The sequence below is a fragment of the Giraffa tippelskirchi genome, chromosome 8 (genome assembly GCF_054371585.1).
Source record: "Giraffa tippelskirchi isolate mGirTip1 chromosome 8, T2T-mGirTip1v1.2.pri, whole genome shotgun sequence".
Classification (NCBI taxonomy): domain Eukaryota; kingdom Metazoa; phylum Chordata; class Mammalia; order Artiodactyla; family Giraffidae; genus Giraffa; species Giraffa tippelskirchi.
Window position 1 is genome coordinate 109,064,435 of NC_137282.1, and position 21,781 is coordinate 109,086,215.

At 47.1% G+C, this 21,781-nt stretch overlaps 1 protein-coding gene across 3 annotated transcripts in view; it reads right to left on the bottom strand.

Annotated features, from left to right (window-relative positions):
• Positions 1–21,781, bottom strand: part of ZNF366 (zinc finger protein 366) — a 73,705-nt gene that overhangs the window by 13,064 nt on the left and 38,860 nt on the right. For all 3 annotated transcript variants that reach the window (XM_081518532.1, XM_081518530.1, XM_081518531.1), the window contains exons 2-3: positions 13,517–14,871; positions 10,439–10,630 (exon numbers count right to left, since the gene is read on the bottom strand). In XM_081518532.1, the coding sequence (XP_081374658.1) occupies positions 10,439–10,630; positions 13,517–14,857 (1,533 nt within the window). In that variant the 5' untranslated portion in view covers positions 14,858–14,871. The remainder of the gene's footprint in view (positions 1–10,438; positions 10,631–13,516; positions 14,872–21,781) is intronic.

Sequence of the window (21,781 nt, forward strand, 5' to 3'; positions counted from 1 at the left end):
ATCACTCACTATGTATGACACAGGTTCCCCCAACATAACTCTTCTGTTAGAGTGTATTAACAATGCTTCTCTAATTTTTTTAATTTGCTAACTATGGGGAGTTAAAAGGAACAGTGTATAAAGGAAGGACTGTGTCTTTTCTCTGGGTAGAGATTTGAAGTACTGAAAATATCATCCTAGGTATATAAAAGCGAACCTATTTTAGTCACTTCTTTTCTTTTCATTCCTATTTCCATCAAATTGCAAATACATGATGGACCACACCAGCGGTTCCCTAGCTCCCATGGGAACAGCAGAACTGCCCGTTTGGAGGCAGGATGTGCAGATGCTGAGGGTGGGGGACAGGAGCAGCTGGTGTGCGTGCTCTCCTTGCTTTTCTGGTCCCCAAGCTTCAGCCGAGTGGGGTTTGGAAACTCCAGCCCTTCCTCGGCTGTGCTGAGAGGAATGCCAAGAAGGACTCTGTGTCTGCGCTGGGACTCCAGGTTCATGAACCTTCTCCTTCCCTCCTCCCTTCCCACCCTCCGAGGCCCACGTCACGAGGGTAGAGAAACGGAGTGAGCGGTGCCTGCAGAGAGGGCGTGGAGTGCGGTGTCCTCTGAAGCAGATGCCAGCTTTCCTTTCTCACTGAGACATGCTGTCAGCGCCAGTGAGGAGACTCTGGGTGGAGCTTTTATTAATACAGACCATATTGTCTTCAGGTGGCTATGGCAGCGAGAGCTGAGCTGGACAACAGCTGTGACCTTGGGCACTTGGACTTACAGAACTCTGGGCAGTAAGAGGGACTGCAGATTTTTCACAGATAATCTATGCATGGGTAATAAATGGCTGGTTCTGTATTTTTAAATGATTCACATTTGGGGGTTTTAAGTGCTTTTCCCCTTTTCACTTCCTTACTAGCAAGAATGAATGCAGCAGGCTGGTGCCCCACACTCAGTATTCAGAGCATCCTCACCACATTCATCTGGAAAAGGTGACCCAAGAGGGGAGATGCTGAGAGAGTGGGTCTAATTTAAGAAAAAGTATGGATACTTGCTTTCTTTTTATTCTCAATAGAGACAATTCATAAAGATATATCAGCGTGTGGCCCAATTTTGCTCATATGTGAAAGTTGTGATAGAGTTCTCTTTATAAGCTTACTTTATTCAGTTCTCTGTCCTGGCTAAGAAGAAAAATGTATCTAGAGATTCTACACTAGGTATTTCCAGTCATGGGTCATTTTAGAAAAGATATATCTCATTTGGTTCACGGGATAGTTCCTGACTATTTGGAACAATGCTGCTGTTAAAGTCGCTGAGCTGAACAGCCCTTCATTAGACAGAGGCATCTCTAAAGGCTCTGCTTGCCTTTTTGTTATAATCCCTGCCTAGCACCAGGCTTGACACATGGTAGGTCCTTAGTAAGCCTCTGCTGAGGGAGTGAAGGGGTGAGGCACATTAAGCAGATGTGAAAAGAGCAAAAGCCATGGGGAGATAAGCATGAGAGATGCAAGGAGAGAGGAGCTAGGGTCTGGAAGATCAATTAGCTACCGCACTTGTCCAAGCCTGGATGGATCTGGTGGTATTATAGGCAAGACAGAGAGAGAGAATTGAAGGAATAAATGGGTGCCTTCTTCCTTCAATGACTTCATGGAAGGTGATATGCCACTTTTAGTTATCATCCCTGGTTGCTGAGGTATTAGAAGCTGGATTGGTCTGCTGCTCCTGCTGCTAAATTGCTTCAGTCGTGTCCAACTCTGTGTGACCCCACAGACGGCAGCCCACCAGGCTCCGCCGTCCCTGGGATTCTCCAGGCAAGAACAGTGGAGAGGGTTGCCACTTCCTTCTCCAATGCATGAAAGTGAAAAGTGAAAGTGAAGGCAGTCAGTCGTGTCCAACTGTTCGCGACCCCATAGACTACAGCCTACCAGGCTCCTCCGTCCACAGGATTTTCCAGGCAAGAGTACTGGAGTGGGTTGCCATTGCCTTCTCCTAATTGGTCTGAAAAGGTTTTATAACAGAGACAAAATTTGAACCTAACCTTGAAGAATATGTGGAGTGCCTTTTGTTTTTATTATTCATTATCTTCAGACATTTCATCAACCTTAAACCTATAGACAAGGTAACTATTACTATTGTGATAATGACCCACAGCTTATTGCTACTGCTACTGCTGTGACTTTGGGGTTAGAGCAATTCACCTGCCTGCAGCCACAGCCCCTTTCCCCCTCATATGATAGCCCACCTCCACCCAACACACACAGGTGTGCACACACTGTGAGGGCTACTGCCAGGTATTTTCCAGATTCTTTCTCAGTTTTGGACAAGCAACCTTTTATGATCATCATAGCTGAGGGTGTGTTTTCTATTCTAATGCTTTTCTGGATCAATTCATTCAGTTCTGAACTTTCTGGGTCATTTTAGCGGTACATGGGGACAATAGGATGTTTTATCATTTTAATAAATGACATTGTCTCAAATCATCAAAAAAGAAAGAGAGTTCCAGAAAAACATCTATTTCTGCTTTATTGACTATGCCAAAGCCTTTGACTGTGTGGATCACAATAAACTGTAGAAAATTCTGAAAGAGATGGGAATACCAGACCACCTGACCTGCCTCGTGAGAAACCTGTATGTAGGTCAGGAAGCAACAGTTAGAACTGGACATGGAACAACAGACTGGTTTCAAATAGGAAAAGGAGTACGTCAAAGCTGTATATTGTAACCCTGCTTATTTAACTTATATGCAGAACACATCATGAGAAACGCTGGGCTGGAAGAAGCACAAGCTGGAATCAAGATTGCTGGGAGAAATATCACTAACTTCAGATATGCAGATGACACCACCCTTATGGCAGAAAGTGAAGAACTAAAGAGCTTCTTGATGAAAGTGAAAGAGGAGAGTGAAAAAGTTGGCTTAAAGCTCAACATTCAGAAAACTAAGATCATGGCATCTGGTCCCATCACTTCATGGCAAATAGATAGGGGAACAGTGCAAACAGTGGCTGACTTTATTTTTTTGGGCTCCAAAAATCACTGCAGATGGTGACTGCAGCCATGAAATTAAGAGACGCTTACTCCTCGGAGGGAAAGTTATGACCAACCTAGACAGCATATTAAAAAGCAGAAACATTACTTTACCAACATAGGTCCATCTAGTCAAGGCTACGGTTTTTCCAGTAGTCATGTATTGATGTGAGAGTTGGACTATAAAGAAAACTGAGCGCCGAAGAATTGATGCTTTTGAACTGTGGTGTTGGAGAAGACCCTTGTGAGTCCCTTGGACTGCAAGGAGATCCAACCAGTCCATCCTAAAGGAGATCAGTCCTGGGTGTTCAGTGGAAGGACTCATGTTGAAGCTGAAACTCCAATACTTTGGCCACCTGATGCAAAAAAACTGACTCACTGGAAAAAACTCTGATGCTGAGAAAGATTGAAGGCAGGAGGAAAAGGGGACGACAGAGGATGAGATGGTTGGATGGCATCGGCAATTCAATGGACATGAATTTGGGTGAACTCTCGGGAGTTGGTGATGGACAGGGAGGCCTGGCGTTCTGTGGTTCATGGGGTTGCAAAGAGTCGGACACGACTGAGCGACTGAACTGAACTGATTATCTCCTGAAGTCAAGGTTTATAGCCTCAGGGAAGAAGATCCACTGTGGGACATGACTGATCAGCTATATTATCTTATGTGTGATTGGTAAAGGAGACTAATTTTGTTGTTGTTGATAAAATTTAATTTTTATACACCATGGTTTTAAATTTTTATGTTTTTAATATACCATGGTTTTATATACCATTTTTCATGGTTTATGTCAGCCGACTGGAAGCCAATGGAGAGCTTTCCCAGGGATAAGAAATAATGTGTTAGCCTTGAAAATTCTGAGGACACTAAGTATCCCAGGTAGTATTCAGAAATGTAGCCACCTTCCTTCTCTGTGTGGCCAACCCCAGTATTCAGCACAAGGCTACATATATAATAACATTTAATGAATGTCTAAGTATATGGTTAGGAAATAAACAACCAAGTCAGGAAAAATATCACTTCCTCATTCAAAAGTTCCACAAAGTAGCCATCACTAACTCTCTCTCTTGTTCCCACTAAAGCTATTCACACTAGTTTGCAAACTAAAATCCTCAGTGGCAGAAAGATAGAAAGAATTAACTCAGGACCTGAAGTACTTGGACACCATTCACATCTCGGTGATAGGTACCCTTAGCTTCTTCCTCTCAGCCTTTGGCCCTTCCACGGAGCCCTTGGGTTCTTATCCAGAACACCTGGCCTTGTCATCCTTCTTAGAGGATCGTCCTCGCATGACAACTCACAAATGTATGGAGATTTTCTGTGTCTGTGAAAGTTGGAGCGGCCTTTCAGTCACCATCAGTGAAGAGAGGCCAGAGAAAGAAGATTGGGCCAATTAAAGATGGTGCCTTCAGGTGGGGTTTGAGTGTGAGCTCTAGGCAGAATCACTGTAGTGGAGGAGAGGAGCTAGGCAGAAAGGGAGAAGGGTTGTGAGGGAGCATCAAAACTCTAGCTTCTCCTGGGAAAGCAGTCATCTACTCGGCCCCCTTAAATCATGAGACGTGAGGTGCAGAGCCTGCCCAAGTCAAGACTTGCTGAATCCTCTCCTGCCAAGGTCTGTGGAAATTAAAGCCAGGACAGGTGTTGATGCAGGAAGCTGCTGGAGTGGTAAGGAGTCAGATTTCATCTTGCAGGTGGTCATCTCAACCAGTCCAGCCCTCCTTAACTCTCCACTGCTCTAATGAGCAGTATTAGTGTGCTTCTGACATTAAATATCAGCTTTTCCACCTATACCCACCTTTAAACCTACTTTTAAAAAGGGAAGTGGATCTCAAAGTGTAATAGACAGTTGGGACAAATGTTTTGAACTGTCCTTTAAAAATGGGTTGCATGGATCATTAGACTTTGAGATGACAGAGCAGACAGTGGTGAAACCCCAGAGCAATACAGAACTTGCTCCATTTTCTCTTCTGTAAAATGTCCACAATAATCACAGTTTCCCATGCAAGTTTTTGATCCAGGTAAAGGGCTTAGCAAATTGTAAGTGCTTGATAAATATTAGCTCATTACTACCACTATCATGTCATTTTACATTCAAGAAATTGAGGATGAGGGTGCTGTCTTTTTAAACCAAATTATGTGGAAGGCACACTAAGGAAGGAACAAGTGAAGAATCCTTTGTGTAAACACCTCCCAGGTTACTTGAGGCATCATAGAAATGGAAGCAGGTATGGCTCACGCAGCCCTGGGAAATGTGGATGGAAAGAGAAGGTTCACCCTAGATTTCAGGCTCTGGGGAGCCTATCACCTGGCTCTCTGACCCTCCATCAGCCCTTTAAACAGCGGGCAGGTGCCCTGTCCCCTTATCTTCATAGAAGCTCCTAACTCTGCCTCCTGGCGCTCGGTCCCTCCTTGGTCCAGGCAACTTCCCATGAGTCCCAGTGACAGTGCTGACAGCCGGAGTCACAGAGAAGTCACTGTGCACAGAGGCAAGCGATGGCAGTGGGCAGCCACTGGGCTGGTCGCCAGAGGCCCACCAGATGAGAAGAGGCACACAACTGAGACTGTGATGCACCAGGAAGCCTGTTTCCCTGTTCTGAGCGGAAAGGTCAAAGAGCTGCAGCCTGCAGCCCTGGAGAATGGCCTCCGTTAAACTGCCCTTCCCTTACATCCTTCTCTCTCTCTCTCTTTTAATAAGAAGGGTGTTCCTTTCCTCAAAGGGAGAGAGAGGGAGGGAGGGAGAGAGAGACTGTAAACTGTCCAAAAGGACCGTGAGAAAACAGGAAGCTTTGAAAAGTACAAGAGAAAGCAAGATGAAATCTATTTGCAGGCGGGCCCCTGGGGACATGCGAGGCATTGTTAAGCAGGCAGTTCATACAGCTATATCCTTCCTTCTGCTGAGGAGGGCTTTGCTGCCAAAAGGCTGCTATCTGGTCACTGCCTTAACCCCCTCAATGCCAGCCTGAGAACCCTGATCCCAAGCACCGGGTGTCTATGAGTCCCCACTGGGTTGGAGCATCCAAGAGCTTGAGGGGGAGATGGAGCCAAGTTGGCAGAGGCAGTGGCAGAGGCAGACCCTTTTCAGGAAGACCTCATCCTTTTCTATCTGTTCTTCCCTCAGCCTTCAGCCCTCTGCTTCAGGCAGGCTGCAGATGACCTGGTGATTCATAACATAGGCAGCTCCCGGCTTCACCCATCTCAAAGGAGAATTTGTCCCGGAAATTCTGGATGACTGCTTTTCCTGGACAGGTTTCCCAAAGACGGCAGCTGGTTCTTTGCTGTTATGGAGCGTGGCCGCTACAAGGATAGCATCCAAATCAAGCCCTTCATGCTTACGCAGAATCTGGGAAGCATATTTCTGAAACATGGCTTAAGTCTACAGGCGCAGGTCTCTGGAGAAGCTCCAGCTGGCTCCAAGAAGCAAGGAGTCCAGAAGTCGAGCCAACAGCAAAAGAACCCAGAAGGGCAGTAACTTTTCATAAGAAAAAAAAAAGAAACTAAATGGAAACCTTTCCTCTCCTCCAATTTTCCATCCTATTGTTAATGCTTAATCCCGCACTAAATGAATGTTTCTGCTTGCTGTGGACAGCTGTTTCCACTGAGCCAGGGCCAGGGAGAATCAGTTCATGTGACCACAGTAGGAGGGATTGCTGTTAGGAAGGATTTTTAGTGGTGAGAATCCCAGGAAATTAGAATCTGTTACTTAAAGACTCTTCCCCCAACCTTTTTTTTTTGCAAAATTTGGAGTAAAGGAGATGGAGTCAGGGCTTCCCCAGGTGGCTCAGTGGTAACGAATCTGCCTTTCAAAGCAGGAGATACAGGTTCGATCCCTGGGTTGGGAAGATCCCCTGGAGGAGGGCATGGCAACCCACTCCAGTATTCTCGCCTGGGAAATCCCATGGACAGAGGAGCCTGGTGGTCTACAGTCTATGGGGTCACAAAGAGTCAGACATGACTGAACAACAACAGATAAGAGTCAACTCTTGGAGTGTGGCCGGAGCAAGGTCTGCCTCTTTTCTTCTAGCCATGTCAATCACGTAAAGGGAAATACCCTTCCCCATGATAAAGGTCAGGTTTGGTTGTCCAGGCCTGTTCTCCAGCATCACCATGCAGCCAGCCAGCCACTCCTCGCTGAGGGGTGTGACTTGCATGGCAATGAGCAAATGGCCTTCTGTTCCTCTCCCAACTCCCAGACCCGAACAAACCCCACCCAGGACCAGATTTCCAAGAATCCAGCATGATATGAATAAGAAGCAAAGTCACAGGACACCATCCGGAGATGGCCCATCCCATAGTGGTGTCTGGAACCAGTTTATAAACACACAGACAGGCCCTCATTACAGAGTCTGTACATTCAGACATGCTCTGAAACTCCTTTGAAATGAAAATGAGCGAAGGTATGAACAGGACACCAAGCAGGTGGCACTTGGCGGGGAGACGGGGACAAAGCGAGGGAGAACCTGGCAGTACGTTCTGGCGCCTGTCAGGAGACGCGTGCTCTTGACGAGGTGACTGACACCCGATCGTCTGTCAGAAATGTCTAACAACGGAGAAGGGCCACTTAAGTTGGACAAACATACACTCTGACATCCAGGCCTTTCTGTTTAAATGACCAACACTCCCTTCCAGGCAGCCTCCGACCTCCTGTGGTCTCCGTGGACGACCTGCTCACCAGGAAGAAGTGACCTCTGCAGATGGCCAGGCCCACCTCCCACTGGAAAGTTCTACTGCCTCATATCAGAGCTGGCACTTCACGCTTCAAGCCCCTCTCTTCTGGGACTTTATCATGTAGGTACCTGGAGCAGATACCTGGAGCCTTATCCACCCTCAAGGAGAGGTCTGATTGAGTTTCTGCAGTTGACCAGCTGATACCCTGTGAACCACATGTGGCGCTCTATCGTCAGGGTGAGTGGAGGCCTGGCTCACTGCATCACCGGCCCCATCAAGTCCAGTCTTCTGTGCCCTGGTACCAGGGAGAACCCTCTGAATTTTCAGGGACCCTTGGTCCAAGATCCTCTGCACCCCTCTGAGGCCCTTGAGGTACAGAAACAGAACTGCCTCTGTGCCCCCATATCACACACAGCCTGCAAGCCCTTTTCCTGAATTGGCTCTGCTTTATCATATCCCTCCATTTCAGAGATGTCTGCTCCCTGGTTTAACCGCTACAGCCGGCCCTGAACTGGTGAAGTGGGAGGGGGTTGGGCTGGATGAATCTGGGTTTTTAGGGGCTGCAAACCACATGATGGTGCCCACATATTTGAACAACCTTGTGTGCGCCGCCACCAGTAGATGAAAATACAGTTCGTCCTTGAAGCTCAAGAGTAAACTCAACACAAGGAATGAAGAGAGGTAACAGGAAGGAAGAGGGGCAATGCGCCCCTGATGGCACCTCTACTGTGGCAGACAGTAAACCCCAGGAGGGTGGGAACAGCTCTGTGAAAAGTGAAGGGTTGGGAGTTCCCTGGAGGTCCCGTGGTTAAGACTCCACGCTTCCAATGCAGGGAGTATGGGTTCTATCCCTGATCAGGGAACTAAGATCCCACGTGCTGCATGGCATGACCAAAGAAAAAAATTGTTTTAATCTAAAAAAAAAACGTGAAGGGTTCAAGAGACTCAGTGAGGTGGGAAGGAAACCCAAGGCATGTCTAAAGGGAGACAGAAGAGCTGGTCTGTGGCATCCACAGCCTTGTGCAGCTGGGCCTGGCTTCATGAGTGTGTGCCCTGTGTGATCACATGGAGCCCTGAATTCAGAAGGGTCCTGGGTCTGGTGTAATGCTCTGCTTTCACCATCTTGAAACTGTGAATAACATCTGAACTAGGGGCCCCCATCTTCACTTTGCACCAGGCCCTGCAAATTATGTACATCGTCCTGCATACAGCTTCCTCCCCCTTCAGCTCAGATCACTCCAGATGGACATAAACTGACTTTCAAAACACTGGGAACTTGAAGGAGAGCAGGGGAAACACAAGTGGGTGGCAGGAAAAGGGCTGGAGGGAGACCCCTCCCTCCCCTACCTCCGGAGAATGCCCACCAGGTCTAGGGAAGCTCTGGCTCCTGACCCCTCTCACCCCGTCCAGGAGGGGCCAGCACAGGAAAGAAGCCAGCTTCACAGGGGGTTCCTTCAAGTGGGGGGACATACTGCGGAGGGATGAAGGCAGCAACAGCCCCTGGAAGCAGGGAACCCTACTCCAGAAACAGGGACTGACAGAGAATGTCACTGGGACTCTGTCAGACACGCAGCACAGACAGAAGGAACATCCGCTTCAAACAGAAAGGCTCTAATGATATCTGAACTCGGAGATTCCCCTTTGCTCCCCTCTCAGCCCTCCCTTCGTGGCTGTGGGGTCATGTGTCGGCACCTTCCTTGAATTAAACTATCCAACCCTAAGCAAGATTTCTCCTCCCCTGAGGAGTGGAGACAACATGTGGAGAGGGGCCAGCCTGGGCACCCCGGCGCTTCTGAGTAGCGCTTGTCAGTGCCTCGGGCTGGACAAGTCTCCAGCTCACACTTGATCTCAGTGCCTGAAATAAAACCCCACCAAGTTAATGAGACACCAAGACTGTCACAAAGATGCTCCATGGTACGCGGGAATAAACAAGAAGCACTTCACAGCTGTTCCTCTGCCCAAGCAAGCATTTCTGAGGTCACAGGAGGGGTTAACCTTTAAATCTCTTTCATCCCCTCCAGGAGACCTGCTCTCAAATTACAATGCTCAGTCTCAAGTGTCAGGAGGGCGGGAGCGGGAGTGGCGTGGGGGAAGGGAAGCAGACAGGGCTGGAAGCTTCTCTGACTCCTCTGTGCTGTCTCTGGCTCGTCAGGGGAAGAGGGCTGCGCCTGGTTGCTGCCTTTTACAACAGGAGCCCTCCACATCACCTTCATCCTGTAAAGACCTCAATCTCCAAATGGGCCTTCCAGCCTCAGCTCTCCTGGGACTGGCTGCTTCCAGGCCCTGCACACTGACGGATTCCACAGGGAGACAAGCAGGGCCACTCCTAGGGCACGGCTGAGCACAGCTGTGGTGGAGACACAGCAGCTGGCCTGGGTCTGGCCGCGGACGTACGCTGAGCCACAGAGGCCCTTCTGAGGAGATTGAGGACGAGGTTCCCTGCAGACTTTCCCCCCGCATTTGCAGAGCCCTCTGAGCTCTCCTGGGATTTCCAGGTGGCTCAGCCGTAAAGAATCCACCTGCGAATGCAGGAGACTCAGGCAATGTGGGTGTGATCCCCGGGTCAGGAAGATACTCTGGAGTAGCAAATGGCAGTTGCTCCAGTATTCTTGCCTGAAAAATTCCACAGACAGAGAAGCCTGACGGGCTACAGAGCACAGGGTTGCAAAGAGTCAACCACCACCGAACACACACACACACACACACACACACACACACACACACACACGTGCTGAGCACTTCCTCTCCGCACTCCCTCAGGCCCACTGCTCACCTTGCATTTGAAGGGCTTCACGTCCGAGTGGACGATCATGTGCGCCTTGAGGGTCTGTTTCTGCACAAAGCTCTTGTAGCAGAGGTGACACTGGTAGGCACGGATGTTGGTGTGGATCAGCACGTGTCTCTTCATGTTGGCCAGCAGCGTGAACTCCCGCCCGCAGATCCCACATTTGTGCTCCTTCACACCCTGGAAGGAGGCAAGATTCAAAAGAACCATGGTGAGCAGGTACAGACTTTCATCAGGACAGTAGTCTTTGCTTTTCTCTCTGACACATAAATCCACCAAGAATTTGGTGACAGATGTTGAGTTCGAAATGGTATGGCTGTAGCCTTGTCAAATGACTATTTTCTTAAAAAGTGTTGATTACATAATCTTTTATTTTCTTCTAAAAACCATAAACTAGCCAGAAGGTTAGAGGAAAAGAAAAGACAGCTATTGCTTCTGTTGTTCCTGCTGCTTGCTTGGGGTTAATTCTGCAGTAACAGCTCTCGGGGATTAATAGGATTTGGGTAAGAGCACTGCGGAATGTTATGTAAAGTGAGTCTCTAATGCAGCTTTCACGATAATGAAAAAACAAAACCTCCTAAACTTATAATATCATTTCCAGTATGAAAACCAACGTTCTCTTGAGTTCTCATTAATGGACTTGAAAATTCAAAAACAATCAGATCCACATTTCATAAAAATTACAGCTTGATAATCACCTCTTGAGATGGTTCCCTGGGTTCCCGCAGGCCATGGTGGCCTCGGTGTGACTTGACTATGAAGCCTCCTCCAACCCAGCTTCTCTCCGACAGAGAAATTTGGCAGAGGATAGCTTTCTCAATTAGAAAACAGGAAAGAAGATTTTCTAGTTTCCCTGCTGTTTGTGGAGAAGTGTTCGAACACTCAAGCAGCGACGCCCTCAACTGAAAGCATGTCTAGGGACTCACGCCGTGAGTAGAATATTACCTAATCCTGACCAACCAGTGCTTCCCTGAAACGGCTGCTGCAAGAAATTTTGACCCAGAATGACTTCTGGGGAGGAAAACGTGGAGATCCATGGTAATAAAACTAGGGTTATTACAGGTTTAGACAAGTCTTTAGCTAACAACTGTACCTTATAAAACCCATACGGCCTGGTATTCATTCACAGGGACTAGGGCGGGGGGTTGTTCCAAGGTTCTCTCTGCCTATATTTCCATTTCTTTAATCTGGGACATGGTACAAGAAAGTACCACTCCTCAATTTTGGTGAGCCCCTGTCACAAAAGGGTGGGAGTTCGGGTCCCTGCCTAGCCATTTACTGACTGCATAATCTTAGATGGGTCCCTCAGCCTTTCTAGGTGAAGCACTCAAATGGAGTGCGGGGCTCTTTCTAACTGGAATACTGTCTAGTCTAGGTGATTGCAGATGAGTAAGGATTTATGCTAATGGAGAGATCTAAATTTTAATGTCCTCCTAAGAAGATGATTTTTTAAAATGTGTTGCATACTCATTGAGTTTAAAATTATTAACAAAAACTATTTTCTTAATGAGCTTTAAAATTTACTTCAATATCTTTATTCTCAAGATCGTTCCTATACTTGGTTGTGATCAAGATGATAACTAGACCATATATCCAAGTATAGGAATAATCTTACAGAAGTTTTATACATTCTACAATGTATCCAATTCCTTTCCCACTCATATGGGAATCCCTGAAATTGGCACACGGTCCCTCTGGCGGCTGCCTCGCAGTCCAGGCTCTTTGTTGATGGCTCCTGCCCTAGGCAGGCACCTCCTCTCTGGGTGTTTCTAAGGAGCCTTTTGCAGGGCAGCTGTTTGTGCAGAGCCAAGGCAGCTACACATTTTGTCTGTGTTTGGTCTTAACCTATCAGATGAAACCCACAAAGCCAGAGCAGAAATATTATCTTGGCTGGGCAAAGTCCTCCACTGACCTTTCAGAATGAAAGAATGTTTTAGCAACTCTGGCTCACTAGAAGTTTCTCCTGCCAAGAAAACCACTTGAAGTCAAGGGTGACAGAGTAGAGGTCAGTGGGGCAAACTTCCCCTCTTGGAAGCTCAAAGTAGACCTAAGTTAGCTTAGCTAGGCAGAGAAGGCAATGGCACCCTACTCCACTACTCTTGCCTGGAAAATCCCATGGACAGAGGAGCCTGTAGGCTGCAGTCCATGGGGTCGCTACAAGTCGGACACGACTGAGTGACTTCACTTTCACTTTTCACTTTCATGCATTGGAGAAGGAAATGGCAACCCACTCCAGTGTTCTTGCCTGGAGAATCCCAGGGACAGGGGAGCCTGGTGGGCTGCCGTCTATGGGGTTGCACAAAGTCAAACACAACTGAAGCGACTTAGCAGCAGCAGCAGCTTAGCTGGGTAAGATTTCAGGGACACACCGGGGCCTTGTTTTAGTTCATCCTAACTCTAGGGCTTTGGTTGCAAACTAGGCTGAACGTAGACATGTGGGCCTATATTTCTCCTTGAAGATCTGAGACTGGGGAAGAGAAAACCAAACCCAGAAGAGAAGAATGTGTTCATACCTCCTATAATACAAACCACAGAGCACTGCGACCAAGTGGCAAAAGCTCAGTGGGGGAAGCACGGACCCTGCTGGACCTAGGCCAAGGCTCTGCTCCCCTCAGAGCCACCTGTAAATGAAGCAGTTGAAAGGAGAAACTAAACCAAAAGGCAGCCACAGATTCAGCAGAAAAAGACCAAGAGAACTTTCCAGAGTTTTCTAGAAGGCTCTGACTAGTGTATCTCAGGTGCAAAGCTGGTCTTGGGTAGTTGGGACTGAAGACACACTCATGCTAGTGCCCTGGAGGAAGTTTCCAGAAATGAAATCTCAGGAAATCTGGGAGGCTAAGAAGCAACAGCGCAAGGACCAGCTGTGACGTGTTCTTCATCCTTCCTGTTCTTCATCCTTTCTCACCCTCCTCTCCAAACCGCATTCTTTCTTTTCAGGCCCACCTGAGACTCTTTAAGTCTAGATGGGAAAGGGCTTGATGGTTGGGCTCCTCCTTCTCTCCCACTTCAAGGTGAGGAAGAACACCGGGGGTCTACAGGTGTCAGGGGTGGGGAGCCCCTCGGTACCTTGTGGGTGAGGGAGTGCTGCTTGAGGTGGTGGGGCTGCACGAACTCCATGCCACACTCGGAGCAGATGTAGGGCCGGATGTCCTTGTGCTTCATCATGTGGTTCTGCAGCTGGCTGGGGTACTGGAAGGTCTTGTCGCATTCGGAGCAGTGGTACTGGATGGGGCCCCGGTGCGTGGTGAGGTGCCGCTTCAGCTGAGCCAGGGTGGGGAAGTCGAGGCCGCACTCCACGCAGATGTTCTCCCGCCCGCTGGCGTGCTTGGCCTCGTGGGCCTTGAGCTCGCTGGGGTAGGCGAAGCCCCGGCCGCACACGCGGCAGTTGTGCGGCTTCACCTCGCTGTGCTGCATCATGTGGCGCTTCAGGTGGCTGGTCTGCGTGAAGGCCTTGTGGCACACCTGGCACTTGTGGGGCCGGGTGCCCTGGTGCGTGAGCATGTGAGTGTGCAGGTGGCTCAGCTGCTTGAAGAGCTTCCCGCAGCGGCTGCACGCGTGCGGCTTGATGCCGCTGTGGCCCAGGATGTGGGTCACCAGGTTGTACTTGGAGGTGTAGGACTTCTCGCAGGTGGGGCACTGCCAGCGCTTCTGCGCGCCGCCCACGTCCACATAGTAGCTGTCGTCGATCTGCACGTTCACGTCCACCCGCTCCACCTTCTGCTTGGTCTCCTCGCTCTCGGGCGGCTCGGCTTTGCGGGGCAGCGGTGGCTCCGGCGGCCGCTTGGGCAGGAAGGTGTGCCGGCTGAAGGGGAAGGGCGAGGCCGAGGGCATGAAGAAGGGGAACACGAGGCCCGGGGCCACCTTGGGGTAGTAGGGGTAGGGCGCGGGCAGGAACGGAGGGGCCGCGGGCGCGGGCCACACGGCGCTGGGCTTCACGGGCTCCTGCTTGACGGCCTTGCCGCCCAGGGGCTCCAGGCTGCGGTAGAACTGGAAGCCCACGTTGCACAGGTCGATCATCCGCGAGTCGTACCTGGGCCGTGGCGGCGGCGGCGGCGGCGGGAAGAGCAGGGGGAGGTCCGGGGCCCCCGGGTTCTTGCTCTCCTCGGGGTGCAGGGCAAGAGCCGCTTCTTCCACGGGGTGGTTATAGGGCATCTTGGTGGGCATGCTCTTGCGTTTGCGAGACCCTCCTCCTTCAAAGACCCCTGGGAATCCTTCTAGCTCTCCTGGAGGAGGCTCGTACCGGAACTGGGAAAACGGCCCCCGGAGAGCTTCCGGGAAGGGGTGTCCTGGGGGAGCCTTCCCTCGGGAAACCACGGGCTGCAGGCCGTGGGGAAAGGAGGGGGCCCTCTTCACACCCAAACTGAAATGCACATCTTCGTCTTTGACCATCTTCAGTTCCTTCTGCATCCTTGGCACTTTTCCTTTAAAGAGAAAGAAATTTATTGTTTAAAAACAAAAAATCCCCTTTTTCCATTAAAATTTTTGGCTAGATGTCAGTACCAATTTATAGAGTAATGTTTGTTTAATACCCATCCCCGTTTATCCTAAAGCTGTTTAAAATATCATTTTTACCCCTTGCAAACTCGGTTACTAATGTAGAAAGCACTGGTCTCTTGGAGTGGGACCCTAGGGCTCCAGCGAAAATCCACAGTCACAAAACCATAGGTGGGGCTGGGGTGGGGGCAGGGTATGAGAACGGGCTGGATTGAGAAGAAACCTACGAAACCTGGGCATTTTCCCCATCTAGGATGAGAGTACCGAGGCCCAGAGAGATGAAGTGACGGTGCTGAAATCCCACGGCTACTCAGTTCAGGAGTCAGAACTAGTACATGTTCTTTCAGCTTGAGATGCAATTGCATCTGCCAAATGGCGATTTAAATGTCTTTTAGGGTCATTTCTTCTCTAAGTGAATTGATCTCCACTGCCTCTCCCTGTCTAAGAGCCTTTGCTGCTGGGGGATGGGGGATCCTGAAGGCCACACGGGAGAGGAGACTTGACTGTTTATCTCAGATCTCAGACTATCTGAGTATACACCCCCAGCAAGGCCTGGTGCTGGGGTATATCCAGCAGACAAGATCAATGTGATTAAGAAAAGCATATACTTCAGTATTAACAGAGTCATTCTGGCAATCTGTGCATTCTACCCTTCCACCTGAAGTAACTTCAGGGGAAAAAAATTCCAAGATTGTGAATCTCTCAGACTGCACTTGTGTCTCTTCCTTCACACAGGCGTCATCATAGAGCTTGGTCTTTGGTGTTGGTGACTCCTGTGGTACCTGTGATTTCCCCTGGCATGTCTGGGAGAGCCTCTGGGGCCAGAATCTAAGCCAGGGGCCATGCTTCCTCACACATGTCTCCTTGCCAGTCTTGTAGCCTCCTTGCTTGGGTACAGGTGGAGAGAACCAGATGGCTGACTTCACATTTCCAGCAAAGGCCCTTCCTACCTAGATCTTCTGGGCCTGAATGGGATTGGCCCTCTTTGCTCAGCAGATGCTCTCACAGAACCAGTCAGCCTGGTCAGGAGTCAGGTCTGGCCTCGAGCCACTGAAGACAGGGCTGGGATAGGTTCTGGATTCACACAGGGCTCTGGCCCCTGGATGACTTACTTGCTGAGCAGTACAGTGTGAGGGTTCCAGAGGTGAGAGGACCAATGATTTTCTGTAGTCCCTGGTGAGGCAAATGCAATTTTATTTTGTCACCACTGACCTACTAAATTGAAGAAACATTATTGAACAGAGATGATGTGATTTTTAACATGAATGCAGAATTATGTCTGCAAATTCAGAGATTTTACATATGCACATTTTAATTTCCTCCCTATTTTAATATAGCAAAATTTTTCCCCCCAGTTTCTGACTTGTGCATATATATACTCCACCTCTAAAATAGTAGTCTGCCCTCTCTAGAATAAAATTGTAACTCAGGAGGTTTCAAAAAGCATTGAGATTCATCCATGGACATTTCCCCAGACTTGTAAAGCAGCAGCCTCTTCCTGCATAAAGATCTTAAAGAGCACTGCCGATCCCTACAGAGGTCAAGGAAAACTAGATCTGCTTCCTCCTGACCTTCTTGAGACAGAAGTCAGCTGTAGCTGCTGCTAGTTATTATTATCCCTGTCTTTTCAATCTAAGGTGACAAAGAGGGCCCTGAGGGGGTAAAAGAATTACACCCCAAAACCAAGTCCTTATCAGGGATGGGGAGTATTGAAGGGGAGAGCAGAGAACAGATGTCTCCTCAGGAGGCCTTTTATCAGTCAACTTAAAACCCTGAATGGTGTCTGTAAAAATTTTAACAGACTCCGAAAGACCTGAATGTGTGCCATCTACACGTTCCCCTCTATCTCTAAAAATAGCTCCACTGGCATCCATGAAAGATGCGAAATTCCCATGCAGGAGGCAAGAGAGGCATGGGTCAGCACAGCGGGTGGGGAACTGCAGGCCCTCCTCTGGCTGATAGTCTGTGGCTGCTCCCAGACAAACAGCAGGTTAGAAGCCAGTTCTCTACCAGGATGTGCTGAAATAATGTGCAAAAATCAAGAACTGAAATTGTCAAAGTAGACAGCTATGGGAGAATGCAAAGAGCATTGGTTGGAAGCCTAAGGACCTGGGTCTGAACGCTGGCTTTGTGTTAGCAGCTGTGGGAAAATGAGGAAGTTAATTTGGAGGTTTGATTTTCTCATCCGTGAAATAGGGCTTGGAATATCCCCATGGGGTTATTGGATACTTAAAATAGGGTGTGTTTGTGAAAGCTTATTAACACTGGACAGTTTAGTACTGTACTCTCGCGTAGTAAGAAAGGATAGAGAGGAAAGGAGGCCTGAGGTGGTAATCAGGGATTGAAGCCAACTGACCTCATCTCTGTTTTCCAAGCTGAAGCTCACGGTCAATAGTGACTGGCATTTGGGCCTCCTCAAACCAAGGCTATACCTATTTGCCTCGAGTTGGTCTTGTCCCAGCAGGCAATGTGAACCACACTCAAAAAAGCCAATGGGAAAGACCAGGATGAGTTTATTTACTTAGTATGGATATCAACCTTCTAGTGTAAGGATACTCTCTCATCCCTTCTCTATGGCCCCTTACTATTATGGACATATCTTCAAGTCTTACATTCATAACAGATGACTTTGGTTACCAAAGGGTTTGGGGATTGGATTAGGACAATTGGGATGGGGTGGTCTCATGAGCTATTTTAGCCAGTCTGTGGGAAGCTGAGGAATTGTCCCTGCCTAATATAACACGTCACTTTCCCAGAGACAGAGGACCTGTATGTGAAACTCAAAGTCTCAGACACTGGGACAGTGCTGGGTCAACACTGGCAAGCCAGCTCTTGCAGTTCCTGCTGGACTGTGAGGGCAGAGACTGGGTCTGTTGGATTCACTGCTGGTTTCCAGTCCCCAAAATGATGCCTGGCACAAGGCAGGTGCTCAATAAACTGCTGTGGGATGAGAGAAGAAATGAATGGCTCTTACTTTTATTTTTAAAGTCTCCATATGGAAATTTTTATGTTGAATTTTATTATATCTTACATTTATATAGACTGCAGGTGACTTTGGGGGGACATCCCTAATCAGATCATGAGGACACATAAATTCTCAGGCAGTCACTGTGGGAAGAACCCAATATATACACCTAGTATGTGCTTTTGTTTGGCTCAGTTCCCAAGGATATCATTCTCTGAATTGGCCCTCAGATTCAGGGTAAGCCCTAAATCCTGGCTGTACTAATGCTAGAGTACAAGGTTCTGCAACTCAGTCAGAAAAGAGGTACCTGAAAAGTCTGAAAGGCGACAGATAGAAAGACCCCTGGATTGAAACTGTGAAGCAGAAACCAGGAGTGGGTGATTACCCTCACTCTTCCACCCCAAGGAAATGTCTGGGAAGTTAGTAGCAGTCTATCCTTTGTACTAATGTGAGGGTGGAGAGGGAGCGGCCTTAGAATAATCACACATTTTCATTGCTGTAGTCAGAGAATGTTCTAAGGTCCCTGGCTTTCTTCCATGTATACTCAGCCACCAGACCCATTAGGCTGTAAGTCACAAAGCAAATGGTTTGAGGAGGAGAATATTGGGTTGATCTATTTTAGAGGAAAATGGGATTCAGGATGTCTTCTCTAACAGGTGTTACCCATGAGAGTTAGTTAATGAGGAAATGGGGAATGAATGGATTTTAAAAACAAAAACAAAATCTCCTCTTCGAACTGTAAAGACCAATTAGAAATACAAGGCTTAACCAAGAAGAAACTACATTTAGTTTTGGGGAAAAAAATTCTTCTAATAATGCCCTTTAATTGGGAATTCACCTACTGCACCAAAATATAAATATCCCCCAGATAAAATTACTGGCATTTTGTGGTTCTCATTGGAATGGAAGTTCAGTCCAGTAAATGCTATTAGAAGAGTCACTCTGAGTCAGCATCCCAGGGGCAGATCTGTTTATCCTCAGTCCACAACACTGATTTCTATTCATTCTGAAATTGGTGAAAGAATATATTTTCTCATATTCTTTATTCCTTGAAGGTTTCCAGTGTTTCCTTGGAAAACATTACATTTTACTCTTGGAGAAGCTGGCTTCCCTTTTAGTTTGAGAGAGCAGCACTGTATTTACGTGGTCAGCCCTGCAGCTCTGACCTCAGCAAAGATGGAAGCAGGGAGGAGGTGCAAATGGAGGAGAAATTGAAGCATAAGAAGCAGCAGTGAGAGCAGCGAAGGGTGGGGAGTCGTGGGAGGATAACAGGAAGGCAGGAGGAGAAATATGTGGATTGACTGCCAACCTCTCTGTTCATACAAAGGGATACTATGATAAGGCTCCTCCAAAATGGGATTTTATTGGATCACCTGGTTCTTTCTGAATTTGTGATAACAGAAAAAGACTTTGAATCTTAGAATTAAACATTCTGATGATTCAACATAATTGTCTTACTATATATGTGGTTGTACTGCTGAGTTCCTCATCTGCAGGTGTTTGGCAAGTAATGATTCAGTCTTGAGTTCCTGATATTGGCAGAAACAGAAGGATATCTGTATGCATCTGGCAGGTAGAGCATTGTGTTCTAAAGAAATAAATGGTCTGCCTTGTCGCTCCCTGGGTTAGACGTAGACTCCAGAAGAGGGAACTAGATGCCTGGTAGCCAGACCCCAGGGCCCTTCTGGATGCTCCTATGTCCCCTGTTTAGTTTGTAAACTCGAATTCCTTTCATTTTATTATAAAAAGTAATCTATCAGCACATAGCATGAGTTGAGTTTCCTAGGTTGGTCGGAAAATATTAATTGGTGATGAGACCTATTCACATGTGCAATAGTTAATTGAACTCACATAATGTTTTTTTAAGTTCCTAAACACCACCAAGACATAACATAAAGTCAAATTTAGTTTTCCATTGTTTAAATTGTCCATAATGAGCCTGCATACATACTATTTGCATATAGATATAGATATGCTTTTAAGAGTCCTTACAACAACAAGAAATTTAGCTACCAACTTGCATAGGTTAAATGAATGTGGGTTTCATTTAGGAAAGTGCTTAATGCCTAGGTCTAGTTTCTGAAAAGCACTAGTTACTTGAACACTGGAACAGCTGCTATCATGTAGGGTTATCGCTGCCCTCGTGACCCATTTAAAGGAAGGAAATGAATTGGAGATAATGACTTAGCAGTTCTCTCTCCCAACTCTCAGAGCTAATATATCACTCAGGGATGGAGCTCCAACTGGAATGTTAGAATTTTTCTCCTAATTTCTTTGGAGTATCCTTAGAATATAGCTCAATTTTATTGTTATTTCGTGTTCATAAATTAAGTAAACTTGATATACCCACTCCTAGCTAAGCCAGTAAACACATGCATGTTCAAAAGCTGAATTTAGTCTGTCTCTGAAAATGACAGCATGTTTGGTCTGTTGGACCTTAGAATCGGCAGACAATACCAAAAAATGTGACCCTCTGGCAAGCAAAAGTAGTAAGAATCAACACATAATAGATGAAGTTAGCCATGTGTGGAAGGAACCTATTTTAAAAGTGTCACTCAAGGGAATAGTTTTGTGGAAAGGGGAGCAAAAATCTGTTTTGTATCATAGTTGTCGTATTTGCCAAAACTCATAGAACTAAAGAAATGAATTTTACTGTACATAAATTCGAAATAAGTTTAAAAATATAAAAGAAACATACCAAATGCCCCCTGTATATTATAAAAGACATAATTGAGGATATTTGAGAAATACCCAGCAGTAGTTAAGATGACCAGACTCTACACTCTAATCAGTTCATATCTTTGGAAAGCATCCAATAACATGCATATGGTATATAAAGAGGGGTATTTGTTTTTAAGAATTTGATGATCTAAATTCCTGCTCTATCCAAGGGGGAGATGTTATATATGGCTGATACCAGGTTTTTCTGTTTTTGTATGTATTCAATTCCGCAAGAAATTTGTGAGGCAGGGATTGTGCGTTAAACTATCCTTCCAGGTCTTCTAATCTTTGGCCCTGCTTGCATGTTCCTCAAATAGTCTTCTCTAATTGCTCCAACATTCTTTGAAATGTAAGTTACTCTGTTAGTGGGTAAGATCATTCTGGTGACTAGAAAATATGCTCCTACCCCTTGTCAATTAATAGGTTGATAATGACATTTAGGTCCATAGATCACTCTTGTGAATGAATCATTTCCCCCAAGACTGATTAATGGAGTCTCTTACAAAATGGAACTGGTGAATCTGTAAGCCTGCTGACCAAATCCTGAGTCATGGCAGTCCCACCAGGAACCGATACTCTGTGAAATCTACCTGTGTAGCCAGCTATCTTCTTTCTCTGATACCTTTCATTTAAGATATTAACCAGAGTGTCCCAAGTTTCTACAGGGCAGGAGGTGGAAAGAACCTAACCTATTGGAGGCTTTATGGAGATTCAGAGGTGAAACTTGCCTTTCCACCAGAGTTGGAAGAACATTCCTCACTTTTCTGAAGTCTATCATGTTTGTTTGATGTTCCACTCATTGACTGGGTCCTGTGCTGCTAGTCACCTTTCTGTGTGGGTGGGTAGCTTATATTTCTAACAGAATCTGGTAGAAAGTCAGAAACATGCCTGTTGCCTTATATATTGTTGGGATTCAATAATTGTTTGGGAATTTACTTGGCAGATGCCATGTCCTAGCTTGCTCTTGCTCTATGATCCCAAGCAGAATTTTGCCCTTACATGAAAGAAGAAATAACTGGTTTACTTGGCCTGTTCCAATTCATCCTGAGCCAACTTCACATCAATGAACTGCCAAGAACATCTCCAGTGAGGAAGGGGCTTTAGGGAAGGTGTGGCAATGACTAGGATTGTCCTTTCCAGAAAACATGGTC